This window comes from Phacochoerus africanus, chromosome 10 (genome assembly GCF_016906955.1).
Source record: "Phacochoerus africanus isolate WHEZ1 chromosome 10, ROS_Pafr_v1, whole genome shotgun sequence".
Classification (NCBI taxonomy): Eukaryota; Metazoa; Chordata; class Mammalia; order Artiodactyla; family Suidae; genus Phacochoerus; species Phacochoerus africanus.
The window spans coordinates 896,064-923,980 of NC_062553.1; the positions used below are offsets into that span (position 1 = coordinate 896,064).

Below are 27,917 nucleotides of genomic sequence, written 5' to 3' on the forward strand. Positions count from 1 at the left end.
TCACCGAGACAGTATTTATTAAACCTGCTGACAATAGACCGTGTCTAGTCACGCGCGGTCTGAGGGGACAGGCAGGGCACACTGGGGCCGGGGCTGAGGGCTGGAAGGCGAGGCTCCTTCTGGAGTCCGGCCACGAGGCAGCCTGTCCAGACCCGAGGCCCCCTCGCCACCCCTCCTGCTGCCAGGCCAGACAACTCTGCCTTTCCCACCCTGACGGCTGGTGTCGTCTGGTTCAGGCATCTCGCTTGGGCTGTTATGGGAACATTAATTTGATATTTTAATAAAAACACTATTTCTAAAAAAGGCATTGACACACAGCCCCCGGCGACGCCGGCCCCGGGGCCCCTGGAGAACACGCAGACGGAGCTGGCGGCCGGCCCCGGGGCCCTGCCGGGAGCAGCACTACCTGGAGTTACTCTTCACGAATTACAAGGCGCCCTCATTTCTAAAGAGTCCGGACTCTGATGTTTCCAAAGGGACTCGGAGCGACGCGCCCACTTTCTGAGTCCCTGATAAGAAAGTGGGCGTCGCATGGAGTGCAGGTGGAGACACGCCAAGGATTCCCAACCCGCTTTCCAGCCGGCCCAGCATCTCTGCTGCTGAGGACACAGGCGCCCTCCCGAGAAAGCGCAGGGAGGCGCTCGGCCACCCGACGGCTGCTCCCCGCGGCTCGGACACGGAAGCTCTGGTTTCGGAGCCACCACTCAGTACCGCCGCGACACATAAAGTCCACGGCTGAGAAAGCAGCGAAGAGGGAAGCCGACGTTACAGAAGCCGAAGGAGGGTCCCGCCGGAGCTGGTCTCGCCAAGAAGACGGGTTCTGGGAGGGCAGCTCCAGAGCCGGGGGACACCGAGAGGGCCTGGCCGTGGCCGCACAGTGACAGCAGCGGAGGGGACGCCTCGGGCGCCTGGCAAGGGCTGCGAGGGGAGCCGGGAGCCGGGAGCCGCTGACCGGCCCGAAGCACAGCTCTGGAGCAAGCCAGGCCCGCCTGAGGACACGTCGGCTGCGGGGACGCTGCTGCCACCCAGCTCACCAGCAAAGCCCTCGCCCGGCTGACGACCAGGCCAGCCCGCTAAATGTGAGATACCTCACTAACTGCAACCAAGCATCCGGGACCTGCCTCTTCAACAGGTGAACCAGACCCCTTCAGACAGCGGCTGTTCCGTCGTAAAGGCTGCGTCTGAGAACACAGAACCTCGCTCCTATCTTGCCAAGTCTCGTCTTCAACGGCTGAGCGGTTTCACGTAATTTCAGAGCTGCCCCTCTGTCCTCGTCCTCTCTCGGCTAAGCTGGCCGCTCAGGTCCGGCCTCTCTCTGACTGCAGCCTTCGGAGGAGCCTGACAGGGCAGGGCCGCAGCGGCCCGAGCCGCCACACCGCACGCAGGGGGCCTGGGCCTCGCGGGCCCCTCAAGGCGGGGAGGCGACGCGGGCACTTGGAGGGTCTCCTGCCGCAGAGCAGCCAGGGCCCAGCCGACTGCCGACACACAGGGAGATCCATCCACCCCGGACACCCACGGGGGCGGTGAGACGCGGTGCCTCGGGCCGCTCGGCCCTGCCGACGGGAGCTCCCGCTGTGGCGCAGCGGGTGGCGGCTCGGGTCCGATCCCCGGCCCGAGCGGTGGGTTAGAGGATCCGGTGTGACTCTAGCTGTGGTGCGGTCACGGCTGCGGCTCGGATCGGATCCCTGGGACGTCCACGTGCCTCAGGTGGGGGGCGAAACCTCCGCAACAGCACGACAAGCGAGTCCCCGTGAGACGCTCGCTCTCCCAGGGTCGCGCACGACAAAGCTGACAACTCGCGTTCCTTTGCTCCGAGGGGCTCCGACCAGCGCGGGAGGGAGTCCTGAGCGTTCACGGGTTCAGAGACTCGCTGAGAAAACCAAAGGAAAACCAGGGAGGAGCCTGCACGCTCACGTGGGAAGGGCTCGTGGGAGATGCCGACGCTCTTGCCCCAGAAGTGCGTCTCCGGAGGCCACGGGGACGGACGGACGGACGCGCTTCCTCACCGGCGGAGGGGCGGCCCGGGCCCGCGGAGCCGGCGCGGCCCCGCCCGCACGCCGAGGGCTCCAGGGACGTGGAGTCCAGGCGGCCGGTCCTCTCTCCTCGCGCGGCCCGGGCACGGTCAGGACCCCCGCTGGACGGCGGTGGTGGTGGCAGCGGCGCCGCCCGGGGAATCCGGAGAGGGCTCCTGGGGGCCCAGCGGCCCAGGCCGACTGAATCTTCGTGGAATGATGAAAATTAAAAATTACTTGATTATGAAGCTTCCGATTTATTCCAGACAAAATATTAGATCTGTCTCTAAGAACCACCTCAAAGCAATCCCTCTCCTCAGGGTCACTGTGGCTGGACGGAGGCAGGCGCCCCGGCCACCGAGGTGCCCCCCAGCCGGGCTGGCGCTAGTTCTTCACCTCCGCCGCCTCCTGCTCCTTGGCCTTCTCCTTGGCCTTGGCCTCCACCTTCCCCTCCTTCTCCAGCAGGGCCACGATCTCGGCCACCTGGCTGGTGGAGATGTGAATGTCTTCCTTGTCCACCAGCTCGATCACCTGCACACACGGGAGGGCGCAGGGGCTCAGGGGTGGCTCTGCCCCGCGGCGCAGTGCCTCCCTGCTGACCACAGCGGGGGACGGGCGGCGCCCAGGCACGCGCACGCTGCACCGAACCCCCAGGGGCCCCCGGTCTTCTGAGAACCGGACCCCCACCCACCCCCAGGAGCCAACAGGCTCCAAAGCCCCGGGTCCGGCTAGAAGACACCAGGTTAGGAGGGACCCGGAGAACGGGAGGACGAAGGCAGCCGTGCCAGGGGCGGGCGGCAGGCGGGCCTCGTGCCGCTGGGGAACGCGGGCAAGGGGCCCCAACAGCACGGCCAGGCTGCGGTTCCGGCCCCTGCTCAGGGCGGCGTGTGCCGGGATGTCACAGAGGGGCCTCAGGAAGGCGCAGGGACATGGGCTCGGCCCCCAGCCTTTGCTGCAGGAGGGTGCCCACACGGGAGCTCAGACTTCTTGACGAGGAGGAGCCCACTCCAGGTCTCGAAGCTGCCCGCCCTCTCGGCCCCAGGGACCCCCTCGGCCTCCACACCCACCAGCGTCCTACGGCTCCTCTCCTGGGGCTGCCGACACCCCGTCGCCCCCAGACCCGGCCAGGGCCCCGAGAAGCCGGGACCGGCTCCGGAGGACGGCCGGAGGGCAGGGCCTCCTCGCGGGGCGTGCAAAGCGAGGGCCGGGGGGGGGCTCATGGGCAGAGGCCCAGGAGGAAAGCGCCCCCCGCCCACCTTGACCAGGTCGTCGATGTTGATCTTGCCGTCCTTGTTCTCATCCAGGGCCGAGGCCAAGCTGATGAGCTTGCTCTCGGGAATGTGCTTGATCTGCTTCATGGCGCTGATGAGCTCGGTGACACTGATGACCGTCTCCCTGGGGACATGGCAGCACACGGCTGGCTGGCTGCACCCCCGGCCTCACGGCCCCCGCGGCCCCTCCCACCCAGGGCTCCCCTGCCCCTTCCTCTGGCAACACCCGGCCGACTCAGACACAGAAACAGCAGACACCACTCCGTCCGGGGCCCCCCAAGCAAGGCCGGCCTTGCCAACGGGGACAAGGACAGAGCCCCACCCCTGCTGCATGGGGTCCTCGGGCCTGTCTGCACCCGCAGAGCACAGCAGGTCGACCCCGGAGGGGACACTGACCTTGCCTTGGGGGAGGGCCTGAAACGAGGACAGCAGAGGCCCCGCAGCCAGCCCGCCCAGCCCTGGACACCGGGGGCTCAAAATGAGGGGGCCTGGCTCCCGTCAGGGCTGAGTGTCACTGCCTGGGGGTGACGCACTCACCTGGCCACCTCCTTCCCAGGCGTCTGGGGACTCCCCCCCCCCGGCCCCCAGGCAGAGCCGGTCCCGAGGGCCTGGCTGGGCGCAGGGCGCTCAGCAGGAGGGAGAGGGCAAGAGGGCCTGAGGAGCTGAGGCGACAGGCACCCAGGGGGGCTGAGTGGGGTGAGGGAGGAGGGACGGGGCGCAGCCGGGGTTCCCAGGGAGCTCGGATCCCAGTTACGCTGTGGAAGGGCCAGCTTGGTGGCGGCCTGGAGCAAAGTGTGGGCTATGGTGGAAACGGGGTGCAGGCGAGCCACAGCTGTGGTCCTGCAGATGAGGGCTGATGGTGCTGAAGCACAGGCGTGTGCGTGTGAGAGAGAGACAGACACACACACACACGTGCAGGGAAGACCTCACAGAGAGGTGGGACTGGCTGGGCTCTGGCTGGTGTCGCCAGGTCAGAGGGCGCAGTGCTTGGTCCCCAAGGCTGAGAAGTGGGCTCCGGAGCGAGGAAGGCTGCGGCCTCCCGGGGTCCACACTCACCCTGCAGGCGAGCCCTCGGCGGCCAGGCCCAGCCTGCCGGCCTCCTGACTGGCCTCCAGCTGGGCCAGCAGCCCGTCCATCTGTCCGATCATCTGCTGTACCCGCTTCGTCAGCCTCTTGCTGGCTTTAGACTCTTCCACGTATATTTCTCTGCCAGTCTTTGAAAGTTCCTTCTTGATCTCCTGCAGGTCCTAATAAAATTATAACTGCATTAACATAAGCTACAGCTCCAGAGCAGGAAGGGCCAGGCTGTGCATGGGGCAGACCCACTAACTCCAGCCACAGAGTCGCAGGCGTATTCGAATCTCCCGTGTGGATGTGTTCTTACCTTTGCAAACTCAAACACTGATTTTGCAGCAAAGGAAATGGACCCTGTTCTGACTCCAACTTTCTTCCTGCTTTTTATTTATGTACTTATTTAGTATATTTTTGTCTTTTTCCCATTTCTCGGGCCACTCCCGCGACATATGGGGGTTCCCAAGCTAGGGGTCGAATTGAACTGCAGCCGCCGGCCTACGCCAGAGCCACAGCAACTCGGGATCCGAGCCGCATCTGCGACCCACACCACAGCTCACGGCAACGCCAGATCCTTAACCCACTGAGCAAGGCCCGGGATCGAACCCGCAACCTCATGGTTCCCAGTCGGATTCGTTAACCACTGCGCCACGACGGGAACTCCTAAAGGGATAAATTTCAAGTGAGGGACTGAACCCAGGCCATAGCAGTGACAATGCCAGGTCCTTGACCTGCGGAGCCACTGGGGAGCACCTAAAAGGAGGAACGAATGGACGTGGGACGGAAGGAAGGGGAGCGTCCTCTTCAACCCCCAGTCGGGGTCTGCCCACGAGCAAGTGCCTCAGGGCAGGGGGGGAGGCGGGGAGGAGAGCGAGGCTGTTTCTGATAACCACCGGGTTCCACGCAAGACGCCGTCAAAGAGCAAAAAAGAGCACGTTATTTTTAACCAATCTCAAAAAAAAGCCCTACTATTTCTAAAAAGAAGTCTCGGGCGATCAGGAAGAGAACGCAGGCTCCCGCGTCACGTGACTGGACAGTCACCTGATACCTTCGGGTTTAGCGAGTAAAAGGGCGGGTGCTCGTCGCCCGGGGCGGGGGGAGGCGCCTCTGAGCACGGGCCACTTCGCCCAGTGCTCGCCCACGACCAGCTCGGCCCGCGGGACGCGGGCTCCACGGACCCTGGCTGGCGGCCGGTCCTCCAGCCGCGCCGCCCCCGCGGCCCCGCGCACCTGGCTGTAGTCCTGGACGTCCTCCTTCAGCAGCTCCAGCTCCTCCTTCTCCTTGGTCAAGGATTTCTTCTGCTCCTTCAGTTTCGAGCAGGCGTCGCTGAGTAGGTCAATCTCCTCCTGAGTGATCTCCTCTTCCTGGTAAGAAAACAAGCACAACCAACCGTGACGAGGGGACTCGCCCGCCTGCTTCCCGAAGGCTTGCCCACGCGTGCACCCCCTCCAAGGCCCCCCGCCGGACAGGTGTGAACCATCGGGGGCCCCCCGACAGAGGCACCGGCGGCCCCAACGTTGCTCGTGCCCACGCCCTCCCCGCACGACCGACTCTGGCCCGGGATACGCTGAGCAACTTCTGGGGGCCCCACGCTCGGATCGGCCGCGTGGAGCGCGGTCCTCCTTCCTGCTGACAGTCGGCCGAGAATACTCCACTCAGGGCCGAAGCCAAACTCGCTCGTCTGCTGTCTTGCCTATTTCAGGTCCTCTGAATTTCCACACGAGTTTTGCAATAAATCTGCATTTTTTTAGGGCCGCACACATGGCATGGAGGTTCCCAGGCTAGCGGTCAAACTGGAGCTGCAGCTGCCGGCCTGCCCCACAGCCACGGGCACAGCGACGCCAGATCCCTAGCCCACTGAGCAAGGCCAGAGACTGAAGCTGAAGCTGCGAACTCGTGGATACTAGCCGGGTTCTTCACCCGCTGGGCACGGACGGGAACGCCCGTGTTCCCACCACACCAACCTCGAGTGCCCGTCGGCGCCCAGGGACGCTCTCCTCGACTTAGTGCTTTTCTTCGACCTCAGCAACGTGCAGCGGCGTCCGCACCAGTCCTGGAGCCGCACACGTCTTGGCCCCTATTTTCCAAGTGATGCCTAAGAAGTTCGTTTGGGGGCTGCCGTGCGACACGCTGCTCGGAGCTCCAGTCGGAGCCCTCACGCCGGCACAGAGAAGTGCAGTTCACCTCAGACGCCCACGTCGCCTGGGAACACGGAGCCTCACGACGACGCGGGCTTGGGTTTTTCTTAACCGTCCTCCTGCCAGAACCTCGGACCAGTGCCGGACCAGGGCGAGCTGCGAGCGCAAGGTCTTGGCGGCCCCACCCCTGGGCGTCACCAGACTGCAGGCGCTGCTCTGGAAGGGCATCCTCCACTGGTTCAAAAGCAGCTCCGGAGTCTGTCAGGGGCTTTCTGTGCGTCTGCTGAGAAGATGGAACAGTGGCTCCCCTGGGGTCTGCTAAGGCGGGCATCACACCGACTGCATCTGCACCCTGGACAAACCCAGAGGCCCGGACGCAGCATCCTTGCAGCAGAGGAGTGGCCACTCGTTGGCTGGGGGCTTGCGAAGGAGCTGCTCCTGTGTCCGGGAGCGGGCCTGTCTCGAGGGCCCGTGTCCATCTGGCTTCGGTGTCAGGTGGGCTCTTCTCAGGACCCTCCCTTCTCTCTGGCGTGCTGCTGAGGCTGCAGAGCAGGACGTGTTCGTCCCCCCCCCCCCAGTCCGGACCTTCACCCCTGAAGCCACAGGGGTCTGGCCAAACCCGCTTGCCTGGAGCCATTCGGGTTCTCAGTATGAGAGATGCGGGCAGGACTGACGAGCCCCAGGCCTGCGCTGCCAACGGGAAACTGCTGCTCCCGCTCTTCGTGGCAACTTTGCAACAAGCAAGGCTCTTGGTTTTTAAAGGCCTGTGCCTCTTGCTAAGACGCCCTTGGCAATCCTTAGCTCACAGCTCTCCTGAGAGTCTGAACATCCTTTTGCATCTAAAGTTGAATCCGCTGGAAGTGGGATGCATCTGTTTCCCTGGAGACAGCCAACCGTCCGGGCACCACTGCTGATGGGTGATCCCTGCCCCCAGAACCACGCTCTTTGGGCCTGACCAGGCACGCTTCTGAGCTTCCTGGCCCCATACCGCCTTTGAAGCGACCCCACTACCTTGGTCCCTGACCCTTCCCAGGGTCCCTCTTCGAGCCCAGGTGGGCCTGGCTCCCAGGTCCCCGTTCCTCATGTCATCAACACTGTGCGCTACTCTTTGACTGTCTCCTGGGCCGTGTTTCAGGGTGGCCTCCTCACAGGCCAGGGCCTTTATCGGGGTGAAAGAGGCGCCCCAAGCTCATCCTGAGCTACACAGCCCTTCCATTGCGGCCCACCCTCCCCGTGCCGCCTCTGCAGCCCACAGCCCGCTTCAGAAGAGCCCTAGTGCTCCTGCTTCTCTTCTCACGTAGACAGCCTGACTCCTCTCTGATGCCCAGCGCCCCCGTGCCCTCCCCAGGGGGCCCTCCCTTCCCACAGGCCTGGAGGAGGCTGGCACCCTCCCGCTCCTGAGACCCTACAGCAGGGCTTGCCCTTCACCATGCTGTCCATCAGGGGTCAACCCTCAGGCCACTTCCACCTGGCCCTCAGCACATCTGACAAAGCCCATCCCTCCACCCAGGTGTCAACATGCTCGACCCCCCAGGGGAACCCCAAGGCCTCACCACCCCGACCTCTCAATGCCGAGGACCCCGGGCCCCCACCCACTCCGAGAATCCCCAGACGTATATCTGCCACCCAACTGCCAAATGGATGCTGCCATCTGTCCAGTGAGCATGTCCTCCACCCAGCACGCCTGCAAGAGCAGCCCAGCCCTCGTGCTGCCCGCTGCAGGGCCCTGCGGCTCCAAGGCAGAAGGCGCCTCCAGGCCTCCAGGGGAGCCAGGGCTACCACCAGGACGGCAAGGCTGCCAGAAGCGAGCACCCCAGGGCTCCCCAGCGCAGGGCACTGGGAACGGGGACGGCACAGCCAGCCTCTGGGAGGGACCACCACAGCCTCCCCGGGCGCCCACCATGTGGGCGCCTCAGCCTCCAGCCTCTCGGGCCGAACCCGGCTCGCCCTTCACACATCAGGCCTCCCAGGAACATGTCCGACCTGTGGCCTCACTCCTGGACCCACGACCGTCCGTGGTCACCCTAAGTAGCCAGGCTGCAGGCCTGCTGGTGGCAGGCTCGTCCCTCCTGCACGCTCGACGCTGCTCCCTCCGGTGGGCAGCGCTGTTACCTTCAGGCCTTCCAGCACAGGGGCGGCGTCCCTCAGGGCCTCTGTCGGCAGGATCACGCCGGGCACTTCCGGCTGCTGCTCAGCCGCCGGCCTCCCAGGGGCAGCTTCTGCCACCACTTCGGGCTCTGCTTCCTTCTGAAACGCAAGACCGCTGCCGGCTCAGCACCGCCATCAGAGCAGCCGCCTTCCCGGGTGTCCACGTCAGCACAGGTCTGCCGGTCAGAGGGCACACGCACGCAGGGTGGGCCAGGCGCGACCCCGAGGCTCCTGCATCTGCGCCAGCATCGACCGGCCGCGGAAACCCTCCATGAAGCCGTCAGGGCCTCCAGCATCCGCCTTGGGCTGAGCCAGCCGCCTGCGCTGCCTGGCACCCCAGCCAAAGACGGCGGCCTGCTCACTGCCCGTGGCCCGCAGGGCCGTCTGCCCACCCGCCCCTCAGACCGGCCCCAGCCGCGCAGAGCCGCTCACCGCCACCTGTGAGAGCCTCTGCAGCTCCTTCTCCCGGTGCTCCTGCCGGATGGCCTCCTCCTCCTGTAGCGTGGCCTCCAGCTTGGCCTTGTTGTCCACCTGCTCGCCCTCCACCTCGGCCGCTTTCACCTGGGCCTCCTTCGCCTTGAGAGAGGGGACGCCCGTGAGCGCGGCCCCGCCACAGCAGCCAGGGCGCTGGGACCGGCCACACCTGTGCGCCCTGCACCCCCAGCCACCAGCCGTGCCCATCGCAGGGCCTGCCCGCCACAGGCGGCAATGGGCAGGCAGCGAGACAGGACGGGGCGGCAGCGTCCCAGGAGCGGGTGAGGGGGCCCCGGCACACGCACCACGATCTCGGGGAGGGTCTGCAAGGTGGACTTGAGCTGGTCGGCGGGCGAGAGCGTGTCCGGAAGGTACATGGCCCGGGACAGGATGAGCAGAGACGTGGGGATCTCCTGGTGCAGGTGGAGCTCCAGCCACTGCAAGTCCAAGACCCAGACTCACCCGCGGGCCTCCTCCTGCCTGGTCTCCTGGGACCCGGCCGGAGGGCTTTCAGCCCCGGGACGTTCCTCTCTGCTCTGGTTCATGTGGCGGGGGGGAGGCGACCAGCGGCACAGCCACAGCGGTGCCTGAGCGGACAGACCCTCCCGTCGCCAGAGCGAGCGCGCCTCCAAAAAAGCCACCTCCAGCTCTGAAAGGCCTGCTCCCTGCTGCACTAAACGACTGTGGCCTAACGCAGTCCCATGAGGGGCAGCTGCTGCAGGGAGGCCACGGGGCCAGACCACCGGATTCCGTTACAGAGCCTTTCAGTTAAAAGCGGCACAAGGAGGAGTTCCTGTCGTGGCTCAGCAGTAACGAGCCCGACGAGTACCCATGAGGACGCAGGTTCAACCCCTGGCCCCGCTCGGTGGGTTAAGGATCTGACACTATGGTGAACTGCAGTGTAGGTCACAGACGCGCCTCAGATCCTGCGCTGCTGTGGTGCAGGCCGGCAGCTGGAGCTAGGATTCGGCCCCTAGTCTGGAATGTTCCACATGCCGCAGGTACGGCCAACAAAAGATTAAAAAAAAAAAAAAAGTGACATTTGGAGATTGTTCAGCACTCAAGGTCTGTCTTCTGTGAGCCAGGCGCCGACCGAGTGTTTTAGGAGCACAGACAGCTCCGGCTGACAAAAAGACGCCTGCACACGAAGCAGACGCAGAACAGAAGATTCTAAGAGCGGGGAAGGGACTAAAACGGTTCGAGAAGGAAGACACACGAGCCTTGGCGACCAAAATGCCCCAGTGCCCAACACCCCAAGTGTGCCACGGACCCAGGGTGCCCTGACTTGGGGAGGGTCTGCGAGGAGACCCAGACAACAAGATCAGTGACAAGGGGGGAGTGCGTGTCCCCCACCCCCAGTGTCCAGCCGGCACCCTGTGCCCTGACGTGACGCCGAGATGCTGTGATCTCAGACCCTGCAGGCTGGCCCCGGCCTCAACTGAGACAGCCCACAGCACCTCAAAGGGAGCTGACCTAGGGCTCACGTGGGCACAGAACCCCGGGACGAGGGGATGCCAGCCACGGGCAATCAGAGCGACCCCCAGGAGCTGCCAGCAGCGGTGGGAGCTGAAGGCCAGAGGGGGCCCGGGGCTCCTGCCTCCGCTGGGACAGAGCCCCCCACGCACCTGCTTCAGTTGGTCCCGCAGACGGTCTTCCGTGACGCCCAGGGCCCGCATGCCGCGCGCCCGACACGCCGCCTGCAGCTCCTTGACGTTGAGGCTGTCCACCCCCTCCTCGGAGATGAGCTGCCGGGAAAGGCACTCATGAGCCAGCGGAAGGCGCCCTGCGGGTCTGTGCTGCTGACCGTCGCGCCGGCAGGACGTGTCTGATTACAAGCCTCCTTCCCGACACGCTTTGCCCAGCACAAGGTACGCCTCGGCCACCAAGGTCCCTGTTCCGGGTCCGCAGGGACCAGACCCATCTGCCAGAGGGCGGAGACCCCGGGGTCCACAGCCAGAACCGACGCGGGGATGAAGACGCCTGACCCCCAGGCTGTGCTCTCTGGCCCGGAGCCTCCCCGCAGTCAGGGGAGGGCCTGTGGGCACCCCACTCCCCACCCCCGCAGCACAGCGACCCAGCCGAGGAAGAGGCGGGACGGGGACCAGGGTGAGCCCGGTCCTGAGGGGGCCTCTGCCCCTGCCTTCCTGCTCAGCCTGAGGTCCCGGAGACCAAGGGGGGAGGCAGACAGGGTGCCCCAGAGACGGAGGACACGGAGCTGGTTTCGAGGAGGCTGGGGGAGAGGAGGAACACGGGCGGCAGTGCCACCTCTGCCCCGTGAGCCCCACAGGGGTCCTGTGAGGTGGACGCTACGGGGCCTGCGCTCCACGGAGGATGTCGGCAGCTGGACGTGCAGCCGTGAGCTCCCTCCCGTGATAACGCGTGGGAAGCACAGCCGGACCGCGACGGTGAGCCAGTCGGACAGAAAGCAGCGCCCGCCCCCTCGAGCCCTGGGACCCGCCACCCTGCTCGTCCTGTCGCTCGTCATCGGAAGGACACCACAGCAGCGAGACCGCACGGCGTGTAACTCCTGGAGCCACACAGGCCATTACCTTCTTCAAAACCGAGCGCACCGCGTGGGACACAGGCCCTGGCGAGATGGTCAGGCCATAGCTAGGTCTGGTCGCGACGCCTCCTGTTTGTCCCCCTCCCCCACCTCCCCAGGGGCAGGGGATTCACCAGAGTGTCCGCTCCCGCTCCCTGCGCCCCGGGGTGGCTCTCGGTGCCCCTGGAAGCCCGTCCCAGTGCTGCCCGCACTGGACGTGCGGCCGCCCCTCGGCCTGGCCGGAGAAGCACGTGGCTCCCCGCGGGCAGCTCTGCCGCTGACCCGCCTCGGAGCGCCTTCGGCCGAGAAGGCCTCGTTTCCCCTCGTTCCTGTTTCTTTAATTTGTAACTTCAGGTTTGCTTCCACTGGGCAGAGGACGGAGTTGACAGTTTCACCAGCAAAGTGAAAACTACTTTCCCGGTCCTTCGGCCTCCGTGAGAAATGCGCTACCACTGCAGTCGTTTCTCTGGGGGTGAGACGCCCTTCTCATCGCTTTCAAGATTGCTTCCCGTCCTTCGCGTTTGCTCATCCGACTACGTGCCTTGGTGGGGGCTTCTCTGGGTTCATCCTGTCTCAGGTTCAGCCAGGTTCTTGAGTCTGCAGATGTGTGTTGCTCACCGAACTGGGGAGGTGGCCAGTGGCTAAAATGATCCCTTTTCTCTGTTCTGCCTCCTCAGCACTGGCATCCACTGACTGACTGCCTTTTTTTTTCATTCACTCTGGGGTCCTCCCGGCTCTCAGCACGAGCGATTTTTTTTTTTTTTTTTTGGTCTTTCTAGGGCCACACCCAGGGCATATGGAGGTTCCCAGGCTAGGGGTTGAATCGGAGCTGGAGCTGCAGCTGCTGGCCTGCACCACAGCCACAGCCACTCCAGATCCGAGCCGTGTCTGTGGCCTACACCCCACAGGTCAAGGCAATGACAGATCCTTAACCCAGGGAGCAAGGCCAGGAATCAAACCTGCATCCTCATGGATGCTAGTCAGATTCGCTTCTGCTGAGCCATGACGGAAGCCTCAGCATGAGTGATTTTCAAGTGAAGCCTAGACACTGGGCATCATGTCCCTTCTTCCCCAGTGGGCCCCGTGACAGCACCCCAGCACGGGGGTAACTCCGAGGCTCACAGGCTGCGTGACGGACAACCTAGCCCCTACAGATCCAAACTAACGGCCAGAGGTGTTTACGTCTCTCCCTCAGCGTGGCTTTTCTGGGCGCGGGAAAATCATTTCAAATCCTCCAACCACAAAGCCTGAGCTGTTTCACTTCCTGCCTAACCAAACCTGGTCTCCAGACAACACTGCCGCCACGCCAGTGACAGAGACCAAGTCTTGGCTCCTCCCTACCCCGCACTGCTTGGTCCCCATGAGTCAAGGTCTTGTGGGGCCCCATGTGGGTGCCGTGCCCATTTCTAGGGGAGCCACGGCCTGCGCTCTTGGGGACGTCGCAGTCGTGGACAGGTGGGGTGCTGCTGGTTCTGCCAGGTTTCCGGTGCAGCCCCCGCTGGGCTCGGGGAGAGGCACGTCCGGCTCTACTGGGAGGGGTGGGTGGAGTCGGGGCTCCCTCTGGCTGGGAGGGGCAGGAGAGTCTCGTTCGGGCCCCTCCTGACACCGCCCCAGCGGGGAGGCAGGGAGAGGGTCTTGGAATGGGCCGGAGGCCCAGGCCCCTGCAAGCCTGGAGCTCTAGAGTCCGCAAACCCTGCAGAAGGGAAGCTTAACACAGCCCCCGCCACACAAACAGGAACTAAGGGGCTGGCTTCTCAGGTGGAAGAAACGGCCCGCGTGGAACCGCAGCAGGAAGGACCGCGTCGGGAGGACGAGCACGTGGCGCAGGTGCATCAGCTCAGTGCCGACGTGCGCGCACACGCGAGTGCGAAGGCGGGGAGGCTGCGTGCAGCTAGGCCGTCGGGGCCCAGCCCTGCTGCGGCAGTGAAGGCACCTGCTTGCCTTCGACGCTCACACCTCAGGGAAGCCGGGCGTCAACGGCGGGGAGGCTGCTCAGGGAGCAGCCGGGAGCCTGTGAAGCCGGTGGAGTGGCGACGCCCTGACTGCTCTGCAAGAAGCAAGGAGGAGACGGCGCGGGTGGACAGACAGGAGGAGAGCGAGGACAGATGCTCTGGCTGCGGGCCGGATGGGTCCCGGCTGAGCGCGCGCGGGTGGGGCTGAGGGTGGGCGGCCGTGGGCCGGGGGTGCCCGGGACCTGCAGACGCTTGCGCTCCGAGGCCGCGGGTCTAGGCCCTACTTTTGCAGGGCGTATCCAGACCCGGGCCACGTCCAGGTACCAGGCTTCATCAGCGTGTTCCTCAGGGCGGCGCACGACGAGCTAAACTCGTCAGTGACGCCGGCCGCAGGCGCAGGAGGAAGGGGCGGTGCCGCGAGCCCCCCCCCCCCCCCCCCCCGCGCGCATGGGCCCCCAGGGCTCACCTTGTCGTCGGCCTTGATGGAGCGCAGCCGCATGGTGAGCTGGAAGCGCAGGAAGTTGTTGGTGCCGATGGACTGCAGCTCCAGCAGCTTGCACAGCGCCACCAGCTGCGGGCGCGTGAGGTTGTCCAGGGTCAGCTCATCCTCAAACAGCTTGGAGAAGCGCAGGATCTCCTCGTTGCTCGGTCTCTCGCCCGTCTCGCGGATCTGCGGAGCAACCACGAGGGTCACCCCGGCGCCCCCTCAGCCTCGGCCACACACCTCCAGTCAGGACACGAGAGAAGGGGCTGGAAGTGCCAGCCTTGGGAGCACCGGCGGCCACGTTGTCCCGGGACCCCGGCGGGGGAAGAGAGGCCCTGCCCTCCTTCCTGTGCGGCCTGGCCCCGTCCTTCTACCCCAGCCCAGCCCCCGCTCATCACACCCACAGGGCCTCAGGTTCACCGCACGCTGCCCCCCCAGGGCTGCTGCAAAGCCTGGAGACACAGGCAAGAACGTGTGCCCCCCAGTGCGGCGCCCGTCCCCAGGTCCCCAGACGTCCTGCCAAGCGCCGGCCAGGAGCTCCACCCGGCCCGTGTGGGAAGAGAAGAGGGAGGCGGAGCAGGCCGCCCCAGGCCGGGCGAGGCCCACGAGGCAAGGCGGGCGGCCGAGGCCCTAGGCAGCACTTGGCACCCACGGGAGCAGCCGGCACGGCACGGCACAGCACCTTCTGGAAAAACGCGGAGAAGTCCTTGGTGGCATTCCCCGTGGCGGCCTTGTTCTTCAAGGCCATCTCCTCGATGGTGTCCTGGAGAAACCTGGCCAGCTCCAGCTTGACCCGCAGCTCCTTCTTCAGCCTCTCCTCCTGCGGGGTCAGAGCGGGGGCTGCACTCCCTGCAGTCAGAGCCGCCCCCGACCCTTGGGCAGCCCGGGCAGCATGAAGGGCGCACTCCTCCACCCAGCGCCACCATGCGGGCGCCGCCTCCAGCCCCCTGCTGTGCCTTCACGAACCTTCTCTTCCAACTCACGGTTTTCAAAAGCCTGTGTGACTGACCTAGAGAAAGGGCCGACGAGCTCCATAAAGAGCTTCAGGCCCTGTGGGCCGAGGGCCGTGGAACCAAAGGCCACCCGGTGACACATCCACGACTGGGCCTGTGTGGCCTCAAAATGCCTTGATGGTCAGAACAGGCGGGGCCGCATGGCCCAGGGGCTGTGGTCGCCAGCCCTGCCCCACGCATGGGTCTCAACCTGTGGCCTGAACACTGGCGTAGAGAAACCGTGTTTTAGGACACGTTTAAAGAGAAACAGATCTGAGGAGTTCCTGTCGTGGCGCAGTGGTTAACGAATCTGACCAGGAACCATGAGGTTGCAGACTCGATCCCTGGCCTTTGCTCAGTGGGTTAAGGATCCGGCGTTGCCGTGAGCTGTGGTGCAGGTCGCAGACGCGGCTCGGATCCGGTGTGGCTGTGGCTCTGGCGTAGGCCGGCAGCTGCAGCTCCAATTCAGCCCCTAGCCTGGGAACTTCCATATGCCACGGGAGCGGCCCTAGAAAAGACAAAAAGACAAAAAAAAAAAAGAGAGAGAGAGAGAAACAGACCTGAAACCAGCACCTACTAAATAATCACAGCACAGCACAAACGAATTATTTAAAAAAAGATGAAATTCAAAACCAGGTCACATCCGAAGCGTCCGTCACCGAACAAGGCTGCCCGGGAGCGGCCTTCTCGCGGCCCCGCGCGGTCACCTTGACGGACTGGGTCTCGAAGGTGGACGGCAGCATGTTGGGGAAGAGCTTCACCGCGACGGGAAGCAGGAACTCCATGAAGGGCACCACCACGAAGACCAGGAACGGCACCAGGCGGAAGAGGTCGGCGCAGATGCGGAGGAACTGGGGGCACAGGGAGCACGGGTGACGAGGGCGCAGAGGCGGGCGGCGCCACCCAGGGGCAGACAAGCCCGCCGAGCCACAAGCTGACAAGCCTTCAGGACGCCCGGTGGGTGCCCCCTGAGTGTGGCATTGTGCCTATCAGTGGGGGAGGCCTTTCCCAGGTGCCCACCGGGGGCCCTGCTCTGCAGAAACAGCCCGCTGGAGGCGACGAGAGGCTGCGGACGGGCATGCTGGCAGCAGCGAGGGGCACCAGGGAAAGCCGTGCTGCACCACCCACCCCAAACACTCTGCAGAAAGGGGATACCCCTCTTGCGCCCCCAAAAAGATGAGTGAGGTGAAAGACGGCTACACAGTAACAGCCAGAGACCCAGGGCTTTAGCGACATGACAAAGCACTGCTGACGGCAGGACCCCGCAACCGGAGCCCAGCGGGCCCTCTCTGCTGGGCCCCAGTGGCCACTCCGCACCACTCCTCGCCCAGGAGCTGGCCGGGCACAGCAGCCAAGCGTCGCTGTAAGCTTCAGGGCAGGTCACAGACGAGGCCTGGATCCTGCGTGGCTGTGGCTGTGGTGCAGCCCGGCAGCTGCAGCTCCGATTCAACCCCTGGCCTGGGAACCTCCATGTGCCCTGGGTGTGGCCCCCAAAAGACCCAAATCAACAAATAAGTAGAATAAAATAAACGCAGTCCTTGGATTGGCCGGCAGCTTCAGCTCTGACTTGACCCCAGCCTGGGAGGATCCACACGCCGCGGGTGCGGCCCTGGACAGACGACGACGACGAGCAGGACACAGCCCGTGTTCCCTACGGAGGCCGCCGGCGGTCGCCTCCGAGAGAAGGCCCACCTCCGCGCCTCTCCGGGGGGCGCGCGTGCGCATGGGGCTGGTTCCTGGGGCACCGAGGACTCGAAGCTGCCCCCGCCCCCCGGGCCTCACCAGGAGAGACGGGAGCAAGAAGGGGAGAGGAGAGGCGAGCCCACCGCATCACTGTCAGTCGTTGCAAAGACGGAGCGGGAGACCCGGAAGCCCCTCGACCCTGGAAAACCAGGAGGACTCTTCCTGCTGAGCCGCGAGGACACAGCACCCTGGTCCCAGGGCGGAGCCAGAAGGCCGCGAGCCCAGGCGGAGGGCCGCCAGCTCCTAGGGCTGACACCAACAGCAAGCCTCTGACCCCAAGGAACAGCGCCCAGCAGAGAGGTCTGGGAGGCAGCGAGCCGGAAAAGGCGGCTCACCCACAAAGGGGACACCACCGAGCGGACGCCGCCCTCCCGCGAGAGGCGCCAGGGGCCGGGGCGACATCAGAGCGCCCAGAGGAGACCCACATCAGCAGGCGGCGGCACCGCTCTCAGTGGCGGAGCTCCGGGGACCGCTCGCCGTGCTCCCTGGCCTCTCGTCCAGAGCGGCAGAGACGAGCCCTGGAGCCCAAAGCAGGGGACCCGGCAGCGGCGGCGCCCATTACCTGCCTGCGCTCGCGGCGGGTCAGGCTGTGGCCGTGCAGGACGCGCCAGAGCATCCGCGCGGCGATCTTGGTGTCAATCCAGAGCAGGCGGAAGCCGTGGTAGTAGTGCCGGAGCTCGTCCAGGACGCGCTGCCCCAGCGGCTTCCTCACGGCCGCCTCTGCGGGGGGGCTGTACACGGGGCCTCCCTCTTCCAGCTTCTTGTTCTTGTCTTTCAAGGACCGGAGGGACTTCTCCACCACGGAGTCATCGCCCCGCGGCGGGGACGAGTGCCAGTAGCGCAGGGACACGAGCCGGGGCCCTGGGACCACGGCGCACGTGCGCTCGGGCCTCCGAGTCCAGCAGCCGAGGGGGTCGGCTCGGAGGGAAAGGTACACGGGGTGGACGGGCGTAGGGCCGCCGAACGGAAGCGTCCTTGAAAAAGCGAAAGAGAAGGCGGCGATGAGGGCCCGGTGCTGGCGCCCGTCTCCTGGCAGCGCGACGCCGACTCCGCCGCCGGCACGTGGGCAGACGGGCCCGGCCCGGCCCGGCCGGACGCGGAGAACCAAGCGCTGCCCAGGGCCGGGCACGAAGGAGCTGGTCACACACCAACACAGCCAGCAAAGGCCTGGTCCCCCGACAAGCCAGACCCAACCTCTGCGCGGGTCTCCCAGGCTGGTCCTCTGCCCTAACAGTGACTTTCTGTGGGGACCCGCCGCTCCAGAGCCAGGCGTGAAAGGCGGGGAGCCACAGCAGGGACAATGCCCAATCCCCAACTGGGAGGCCACCAGTGAGCTCCCACCCCACTGCCGCCCTGTCCTGCCCCACCCCAAATCACTTACTAAATCTTATTTGCTTCTTTTCACCTCGTGGTCTTGCTACTGGAAACACCATACTGTGAATGGCCTTTCCCTAATCACGAGGGCCACTACCATTCCGTGCCAATTCAAATCCAAGGCCCATGAGGCCTTGGACCAAGAACAAAACGGCACAGCTCCACGTCACTCTTCTTAAGCCGACAACAGGGAGGTGCCACACTGCCAGCCCAGCACCCACACGGGGAACCCCGCCCGGGGACTGCTCATCCACTCCCACTTTTTTTTGTCTTTTTAGGGCTGCACCCGCGGCATATGGCAGTTCCCAGGCTAGGGCTCGAATCGGAGCTGTAGCCGCTGGTCTATACCAAAGCCACGCCAGATCTGAGCTGCACCTGCGACCTACACCACAGCTCAGGGCAATGCCGGATCCTTAACCCACTGAGCGAGGCCAGGGATCAAACCTGCGTGCTCATGGACACTAGTTGGACTGTCTCCACCGAGCCACGACGGGGACTCCCAACTCTTCTCCTCATCTTCAATGAGGCAGCAACAACAAGCACCTTTCAGAGTAGGATGGGATGGGAGCTCCCGTCGTGGCACAGCAGAAACAAATCCGACTAGGAATCATGGGGTTGCGGGTTCGGTCCCTGGCCTCGCTCAGTGGGTTAAGGAACTGGTGTTGCCATGAGCTGTGATGTAGGTCACAGACGCAACTCAGTGTTGCTGTGGCTGTGGTGCAGGCCGGCAGCTACAGCTCCAATTAGACCCCTAGCCTGGGAACCTTCACATGCTGTGGGTGCAGCCCTAAAAAAAAGACACACACAAAAAAATTCAGAGTAGGACGGGATGCGGGGAGCAGAAGGGGACCGGGGCATAAAGCAGGAGCACAGTCATCTAAGCTACGGTGTGTAATCAACGTGCCACAAACCCTAACAGGATGAATCTGAAATCCTACTACCACACCTGCCTCTTCAATCATCACTCTGCTCCCTCCTACAAAAGGATTCCTCGGATCAAAAAAAAAAAAAGAAAAGATCCCTTGGAAACCTGCCAGCCAATTCACCAGCGTTCCAATCCCTCGGGGCCCACGTCTGCGCATCCACGGACCCGAGGTGTTTGTGCAAAGAGCCCGCAAGAAGGGCCCAAAGCCCATTTCCTCCCCCACCACCCTGCTGCTCACTTGGCGCCCACACCCGCCTCCTCGCCAGGCGTGCTGGCAGAACCCTGGCCCAGAACCTCTGCAACCGGCCTGGCCTGGACACCTGCAGGCACCAGCTCTGCTCTGGGCCCCCTGACCTACAGAGCTCCCCAAGGGGGTGCCCCTCTCAAAGCCTCCCACTTGCGCCATCTCCATGGAACCTCGGGCTCCAGGAGGCCCAGCAGGGAACAGCCTGAGCTGCCTCCAAACCACAGCAGGAAGCTGCAGAGGCGTCTGTGAGCCCGCTGTCCACACATGCCAGGCCTACAGGGCTGCCTGGACCGCCAGCAGGAAAGAAGGCCGGTCTGCTCTTCCCGGGCCCAGCAGCTGCCGGCGTCTCCACCCGCAGGACGGCCACTCACCGCAGCCTGCGATTCTGGAGCCTGCACTGGGTCCTGCCAGCTCGCGGTGCCCAAGCAGACATGGCACAGCCCAAGGTCTAGGTGCGATGACGAGGTCCTCTCCCAGTGGCAGCGCAGCGACAAAAGCCATCACAGCCCAACAGTGCAGCAACTTACTGACACAATTCTCCTGGGTCTCAATCTTTCCACCTCACCTGCCACTTCAGAGACGCCCCCCACCCCACACCTGCCCGCCTCAGAGGCAATTTACAACCGCCACACCCCCGCTTCCTCCCACGGTCCAGGCCTGTCTCAGAACCCTGCCTGCTGCCAGCCCGTCCAGCTCCAGCTCCACTACAGACCCTGAGTGACCCTGGACAGGCTACCTCCCTGCGCTTCACGAACAGCCCGCATGGCCACGGGGAGCCAAGCAGCACCTGGTGTGTGGCCATGCCTGCCAGAGCTGCAGCTATTATTTCTGTCCCCTTCCAGCAGCTGAGGAGCCGCCACTCAGGGCTGGAAGAAGGCTGGGCAATGTCTCGTTCAGCTCTCTCCTTACGGATGGGGCACCCAAAGGACAAGCAGGGCTGGGCCCCCTGGCTCTTGGCCTGTAGATGCCCCCACCGGCCCCTCTTCTGTCCAAAGCCCCTGCTTGTGCCCCCAAAGGGCAGGGTCGTCCTGTACCACGAGCTCCTCAACCCCGCAGTCAGTCAACACCTAAGCCAGGAAAGGAGGGTCCCGCAAACCCACCCAGATGTGAGGCCCAGTGGACACAGCAGAGCCACTGGCTCAGCCCCCGGCCACTCACAGTGGTGAGACTTCGGCTGCAAGTCGTGCCTCCTGGGCCTCGGCCTCCCCTCTCCAAGCAGGTGATGACGGCGAATGCAGGAAGAACCTCCACCTCCTGCCTCCCTCCAGCCTCATCACCCCACTCTCCAACCTGACGGCCACGGAAGCAGGCGGCTTCCTCCACAAGGTGGAGGGTGGAGACCCGCCAGGGCGGCACAGGCAGAGCCCCGCACACCTGCTCGTTTGACTTGAGGACGGTGCCCCTCCGTCCACCTCCCCCGACAGCTGGACGTCACCCTCGGGAAGAGACCTGAGCAGTGCCTGGCAGGGGACAGCACGCAGGTGCTCAGAGCACCCCCGTGCCCTCTGCTGTCAGTGGCACCCACAGGCCATGGTGCAGGGACCTGAGACGCTCCCACAGCAAACACCTCTTAACTCGTGGGACCACCCCCTGCCCAGGGCACAGCGTGCCCAGACAGCGGCCTGGGGCCGGGCCAGGGTGGGCACCAGCCCTCAACGTGCCCCTCGGATCCGCGGGGCGAACAGGAAGGGCAGGCAGGACGGACCACGGACCCAGAGGTCCTTCCAGATGCACAGGACGCCCCTGCTGAGACACGGGTGGTGGGGCACGAGCCCCTGTGGGACAACGTACCCCTGAGCACCTGGGGACGGGGGAGCCCTCACCGCCCCGTGACCTCATGCGAGGGCAGCGCCTGTCACCAACGAGAGATCTTGTAAGTGCTCACTAAGTGACAACGACAAACAGAAATAGCCCATGAGCTCAAGCTTTCCCACTGAATGGGGCTCGGCGCCTGCAGGGAGCAGAGCTGCCTGCCGGTCACCGGGCGACTGCACGCGCCAGGTCATGGGCGCGTCCCCTCCGCCTACTGCCTGTGACAGAGGACGTCAAGAGCAGCTACACAAAGTCTGTGATCAGAATCTCTCCACCTACTCACCCTGCAGGGTCCGAACCATTTCAATTAAGACCAAGACAGCAGAGTTCCCGGCGTGGAGCTGCAGGAGCGAAATCCGACTAGTATCCACGGGGATGCAGGTTCCATTCCTGGCCTTGCTCAGTGGGTTAAGGATCCAGCGTTGCTGTGAGCTGTGGTGTAGGTCACAGACGGGCTCAGATCCCGAGTGGCTGCAGCTGTGGTGGAGGCCGGCAGCTGAAGCTCCGATTCGACCCCTAGCCTGGGAACCTCCGTATGCCACAGGTGCGGCCCTAAAAAGCAAAGAAAGAAAAGGAAGGAAGGAAGGAAAGAAGGAAGGAAGGAAGGAAGGAAGGAAGGAAGGAAGGAAGGAAGGAAGGAAGGAAGGAAGGAAGGAAGGAGAAAAGAAAAGAAAAGAAAAGAAAAACCCCGGGCGCTGATCCTGTAGGACCACATCCTTCACGGCAACAACTACTCCCCCAGGTCACTAGTCACCTGTTTCCGGCCACCCACGGGGCCCCAGGCCCCCGAAATGCCAGCTGCAGATGACAGAGTTCACTCAGAACTCTGAAATCTAGAAAAGCATCTTTCAGGAAGAGTAAAGATGTTCGAGGCTCCTACGTTTTGTTTGTCTGTCTGGTTTCGGCTGCAACCTCAACACGTGGAAGTTCCCGGGCCAGGGATGGCCTCTGCACGGCGGCTGCGGTCTGCATCACAGCGCCGGCGATGCCGCGTCCCTAACCCGCTGCACCACCTGGGAACTTGCCATGCTCATGTATCGATGCCTCCACATCGTAAAGAGAGAGGTTTCACGGCAACAAAGTCTAGCGACTATCAGAAAGGAAACCTAACTCAAATCAAGGTCAACAAAATGCTGGAGCAACAGCACTTAACACACACACACACTCGCACGCGCGCGCGTATGTGTATCAGGAGTTCCTCTGTGGCGCAGCGAGTTAAGGATCCAGTGTTGTCTCTGCACTGGCTTGGGTCTGCCACGGCGGGTGGGTCTGAGTTCAATCCCTGGCCCAGGAACTTCCACATGATTCAGGCATGGCCAAAAAAAAAAAAAAGAAAGAAAAGAGAAACTCAAAGTCAAGAGCTGGGGGCACTGTGGCAGCAGGTGGAGGCCTGCAAGGCTGCTGCCGCGAGGCCTTTGAAAACACCGGAGCGGCCCCGCCACACCGCACACGCTCGGATCCCCGTGAACACCCACGCCTATGAGTGAAGAGCCCGGGCTGCCTACTTTCAGCGTTTTCTAAGAGCCAGAAAACCGAAAATATGCTTATACACGACTTTGCCTTGACGATCAAGTGTTCACGTGCAGCTTGTGCAGTGTTTGTTTTAGGGAAATAAATCCGAACCAGGAAGCTCCTCCAGCGGAGTTTTACAGCCAACATGAGGTGACACTGCTGAGGCTCGGGTTCAACCCCTGGCCCAGGGAACCTCTTCATGCTGTGGGCGTGGCACCCCCCAAAATGAGGTGACAAACCAGCAAAATCTCAAATGAATAAGAACATCCAGAAGACTCTGATGTGACCCCCGGCCTGGGAACTTCCACACCCACATGTGTGTGACCCTGAAGAAAAAGCGAAAAGAAAAAGAAACCCCCAAGGGCCCACAGCTCCACGGACAAGGTGTTGTGAGGGCGGGACACTCTCACCGGAGGGCTGGGCGTGTCGAGAGGGACCAGCTCCATGCTAGGTGCCCAGGCGGGTGGACCTGGGGCCAAGGGAGAGGTCTGGCAGCCACAGCGCACAGGCGAGGGACCAGGAGGAAAGGGGCGGGGGGGGGGGTGCGAGCAGGGCTGATGGCAGGCTGTGGGTGACAGTGGACAGGGGAGTGTGGGTGCCACTCCCTCCAGGGAGCCCTCCAGCCCCTCAGCAGTCCCCCAGACTCCCACCACACGCCAGATTCGTCCCCAGAAGCAGGGAGGGCAAGCTGCAGCACTCCAGGGACCCTGAGGCTCAGGGCCAGAGCCCCACGCCGATGACGATGCCTGACACAGCCAACGGCTTTTTACAAAAATACACAAGAAGCCACTGAAAACGGCCACTGTGTGAACACAGAAAAGATATCAGACGGTCACTACCGCATGTTTTAAAAAAGATACATAAGAAACACGAGCAGAATTACATACACCGAAGAGCTGATACTGGTGACAGGTCCTGGGATTACGAGTATTTATTTTTCAAATATCCACTCATGTATGTGATCATATATTTCAAGGTGAAAAGATAAAGGCTTCAAAGGACAAAAACAAAGAGCAGGAAAGCAGGATATGCCACCTGCCCACACTGAGTCCACGGCACTCAAGCCCTTTCAAGCCCCACCTTCAAACAGGCAGAAAGTTGGGAGCTCCCACTGTGGCTCAGGGGGTTACACACCCAACTAGTAACCACGAGGACGCAGGTTTGATCCCCAGCCCTGCTCAGGAGGTTAAGGATCTAGCGTTGCCGTGAGCTGTGGTGTAGGCTGCAGACCTGGCTCAGATCTGACGTTGCTGCAGCTACAGCTCTAATTCGCCCCCTAGCCTGGGAACTTCCCACATGATGCACCTGTGGCCCTAAAAGAAAAAAAAAAGAGGCAGAAAGTGGCCTTTATTTACTTACACACAGCTCATCAACCCCACGGTGTTGGCACAACTGTGGCAAGCAGGACCCATTAGACTACCTGCAACGAAAAGAGAAAAACAAGGAGACGCGAGTCAAACGCGGGGCCTCGTGCGGGTGCCACCCCAGGGTCTTTGGGACAGTAGTTTCCGGAGGCCTGTTCTGAGTGCTGCGAAGTACAGGCTCAGCCCCACTTGGCACGCAGGGTCTTGGAAGACCAGACTCTGCCACTGGGTGCCCAGGGAGCCTGGGCCTTCAGGTCTCCCCAGGTGGGACCACCGCCGACTCACTCCAGCTGCCTCTGGTGGGCAGAGGCCAGGCCCAGACACACAGGCAGCCCCGAAGAGCAGGCAAGGCCCCGTCTAAATGACACCCCCAAGCAGGGGCAAGGGCCGTGACAATTACCTGAAAACTCAGCACCGAGGGCAATGTGCTTCCTGGATGAATGACAGTGACGCACACAGAGCACGTTTTTTGGGGTTCTGACGTGCTCTGGACGCCCCCTCCAACTCCCAAGCTCTCAGTCCAACTGAGGCAGACCCGCCTTCCTTGTCTCCTGAACAAAAACCTCCCCCGCCCCCGGAGAACTTAACTTGGAAAAGGCCCCCCAGCAACCAGACCAGCTGCCACAGCCTGGGAGCCCCGGGTCTGCCCACCCACCCACCCATCGCACACTCCTGCCGGCCCGGCCCCTCTCTCCCCATCCTGACTTGGAAGGCTCTCAGAGTAACCCCGGGGGGGGGGGCTCCAGGCTCTCCGCACCCCCCACCCCCCCAGGAGGTGGTCAGTGGGCTGCTCTCTCCTTCTGAAAGTCCTTTTGTTGTCTCCTTCCCAACAACCACGCCTCAACTTGGAGCCCAGCTGAGTCTCCTACAACTCAATTCTGACTCCAGCCAGTTAGTGTCGACCCACTGGTTAAGGGCTTGGTCCCACAAGGCTGCCCCACTTCAGAGGCAAGGTGCAAGTGGGGTCCGAAGACTGCCCACACTCCTGCCAACGATGTATTAGGGGGTTTCCATGGCCCTTTCAGGTTGTTTGTCTTTTTAGGGCCACACCCGCGGCATAGAAAGTTCCCAGGTTAAGGGCTGAATCCGAGCAACAGCTGCCGGCCTACACCACAACCACAGCAGTGCAGGATCCAAGCCGCATCTGCGACCTACATTGCAACTCACTGCAACACCAGATCCTTAACCTACTGAGTGAGGCGAGGGATCGAACCCACGTCCTCATGGATACTCGTCGGGTTCATGACCACTGACCCATGCCGGGAACTCTGCCGACCCTCTCTGTTTTGATAACTTGCGAGAATGGCTGATGGAACTTAGGAACATGCTCTACTGACTAGTGCAGCTTATTGCAGATCAACAGCCAGATGGAGCGGCATACGGCTCGAGGTCCCAGAGGCGTGGAAGAGTCCTCGAGTGCAGGAGCTTCCGTCCTCATGGGACTGGCATGCGCCACCAACCAAAGAGCTCCCAGAGCCTTCCAGTTCAAGTTCCATCTTCACTGCTGAAGCATGATTTTTTTTTTCTTTTCTTTTAGGGTCTCACCTGCGGCACATGGAGGTTCCCAGGCTAGGGGTCCAATCAGAGCCGTAGCTGCCCGGCCTACACTACAGCCACAGCAACGCCAGATCTGAGCCTTGTCTGCAACCTACATCACAGCTCACAGCAACGGAGGATGCTTAACCCAACGAGTAAGGCCAGGGATCGAACCTGCATCCTCTTGGATACTGGTGGCGTTCATTACCGCTAAGCCACAACAGGAACTCCAAGGCATGATTGACTGAGTCCTTGGCCACTGGATATGATCAATCTCCAAGCCCTTCCCCAAACTGACTTCTTCCTATCCCACACCTTTCTCTTCCTGGCTTCCAGAAAAGCACACTCTGCATTCTCCCCACTAAGCTGCTCCAGGCAGCACCCTCCCTGCCCATCTCCAGATCCTCCCTGGCACTCTGTACTGGCACACATGCAGGTAGGAGACCCCGAGTCCTATGGGCACCTCACTCTCAGCAGCTCCAAGGACTCCCCGCTTCCCTCTGCCTGCTCCTCCCCAGCACTCCCTTGTTCCACTAAGGCCGGAGGCTGGGCCCCGCCACTCTTATACCCAGTCCTTGGCGGATCTGGTCAACCCATCCTAAGTGCCAGCCCATTCCCAGAGAACACAGCCTGCAAAGGGCTGAAAGCAGAGGAAGCTGACAGACACCACCTCAGCTTGGCGATCAGTGTCAGCCTGGAGCACTGGAGGTCCTCCTGCCGCAGGCACTTCTTCTCCCCTCCCCCCATAAGAGAAATCTGAATTTACTGAGGACCTTAGTTAAGGATAAGGTGTTACTGCTGCTTTACTCGTTAAAACAACGGCCCACACTGTGACTGAAGATGCCAACAACCGGGGAGATGTGCTGCCCCTGCCACCAAGCAGGAGCATCATTGCTGAGGATGTGTTTGGACTCTGGCTCCCACAGCCCAGCCCTGGGCCCTGCAGGCTCTGGTGCCCTGCAGGTCCCACTGCAAATGAACTGTCAGACTACCTCTCAGCCTCCTAATGTCTGCGTGAAGAACGGTGCCAACTACAGGAAACACTTGTATCCCTGGAATGATACAATCAGGGAACACACTCAGCTAATTTTTAAACCATAAGCAGGCTACAGAAATGTGTGTGGCCCATCACCATTATGAGGCAAGAGGTACGGACAGGGCTCTGCAGCAGACAGAAAGATCACAAGCTGGTCTGGGCACCCAGACTGTTCACACAGTGAACTCTTGCCTCTCTGAAGATCTGAGCAGCCAATCAGCCACTGTTGTTAAGAATGACAATAACAGTTTCTCCAGGAGCCTTTAGACACAGTAAAGCACCATGACACATGCAGTTTTACTTCACAACCTCAATTTTCTAGAACAAAAAATAAGGAACAAACTCAGAAAAGTTAGCTTAAAAAGAGACACAGAAAGTGAGGATCAGGGCGGGCACGCTACGTGTGGGTCCCGAAGAGCCCCGAGTTAAGTGCGATCTCCGTGTCACAACTAGGGTCACCGAGGCTCCAGGCACTGCCCAGCTGTGGACCCACCCTCCACAGACGCCCAACAACACCCTAAAGATACGGGTCCCGGGGACGTCCTGCAAGCCCTGATCGCCCGTGTGCTGGCCCCTCATCTCAGGTGCCCGGAACGCGGCCCGAGGGCGCGGCTGTCTCCGCCAGCGGGCCCCCAGTTCCACCCGACTCAACCGCGGAGGAGCGCCGACACCGTCCCAGGGCTGCCTGGCAGCACCCTCTCTTCCAAACTTTGCTGACCCCGCTCCCGACGCCGCGGCCAGCGGCTGGGCGACTGAGATCACGGCGTGAGTGAGTCACAGGCCGCCCCGCGTGCCCGCACCCACCGCCCTGCGCTCGCCACGCCCGGCTCACGCCCAGCAGGGCGGGGCGGCGGGCAAGGCCGCTCCCGGCGTGACCCCAACTCCGGCCTGGGTCCGAGCGCCGCGCCCCGCCCCCCCGCAGCCGCCCGGACGCGGGGGCGCCCGGGTCGGGGCAGGCGGACCCGAGGCCCTCTCCAGCCCGCCGCCTCGGCCCCGTGCCTCCGCGGGGCGCCGGCCGCTTACCCCTCGGCGGGAGGCGGGCAGGCCCCCGGCCGCGGCAGCTCCTCAGTAAGATGGACGCCATGTGCCCGGCGCGGCGGCCGCCCGGTCTCCTGCGGCTGCTGCTCCTCTTCCGCGGCGGCCGCGGCTCCTCGCCGGCCGGTAGCGCCTCGGCCGGCCCGCAGACGGTTGAGGGCGGCGGTTAGCTGCGGGCAGCGGGCGCTCAGCTCAAGGACCCGGCACCGGCAGCGGCCATGTCCCGGCGCCGACATCCGGTGGCGCGGG

The 27,917-nt window shown here is 63.1% G+C and overlaps 1 protein-coding gene across 2 annotated transcripts; it reads right to left on the bottom strand.

Moving 5' to 3' along the window:
- Positions 1-27,917, bottom strand: LETM1 (leucine zipper and EF-hand containing transmembrane protein 1). Of its 2 annotated transcripts, none has more exons than XM_047798191.1 (14): positions 27,657-27,917; positions 24,057-24,117; positions 17,390-17,801; positions 15,792-15,935; positions 14,775-14,912; positions 14,075-14,278; positions 10,740-10,859; positions 9,420-9,551; positions 9,079-9,216; positions 8,605-8,739; positions 5,584-5,718; positions 4,340-4,530; positions 3,269-3,407; positions 1-2,543 (listed from the first exon to the last, which is right to left on the bottom strand). In XM_047798191.1, exons 1-14 carry the CDS (start codon positions 27,715-27,717, stop codon positions 2,397-2,399), a joined length of 2,157 nt encoding a protein of 718 aa, XP_047654147.1. In that variant the 5' UTR covers positions 27,718-27,917; the 3' UTR covers positions 1-2,396. The 2 variants fall into 2 exon arrangements, with proteins under 2 accessions (XP_047654147.1, XP_047654146.1); XM_047798190.1 differs by having other exon boundaries at positions 9,073-9,216; positions 27,657-27,916.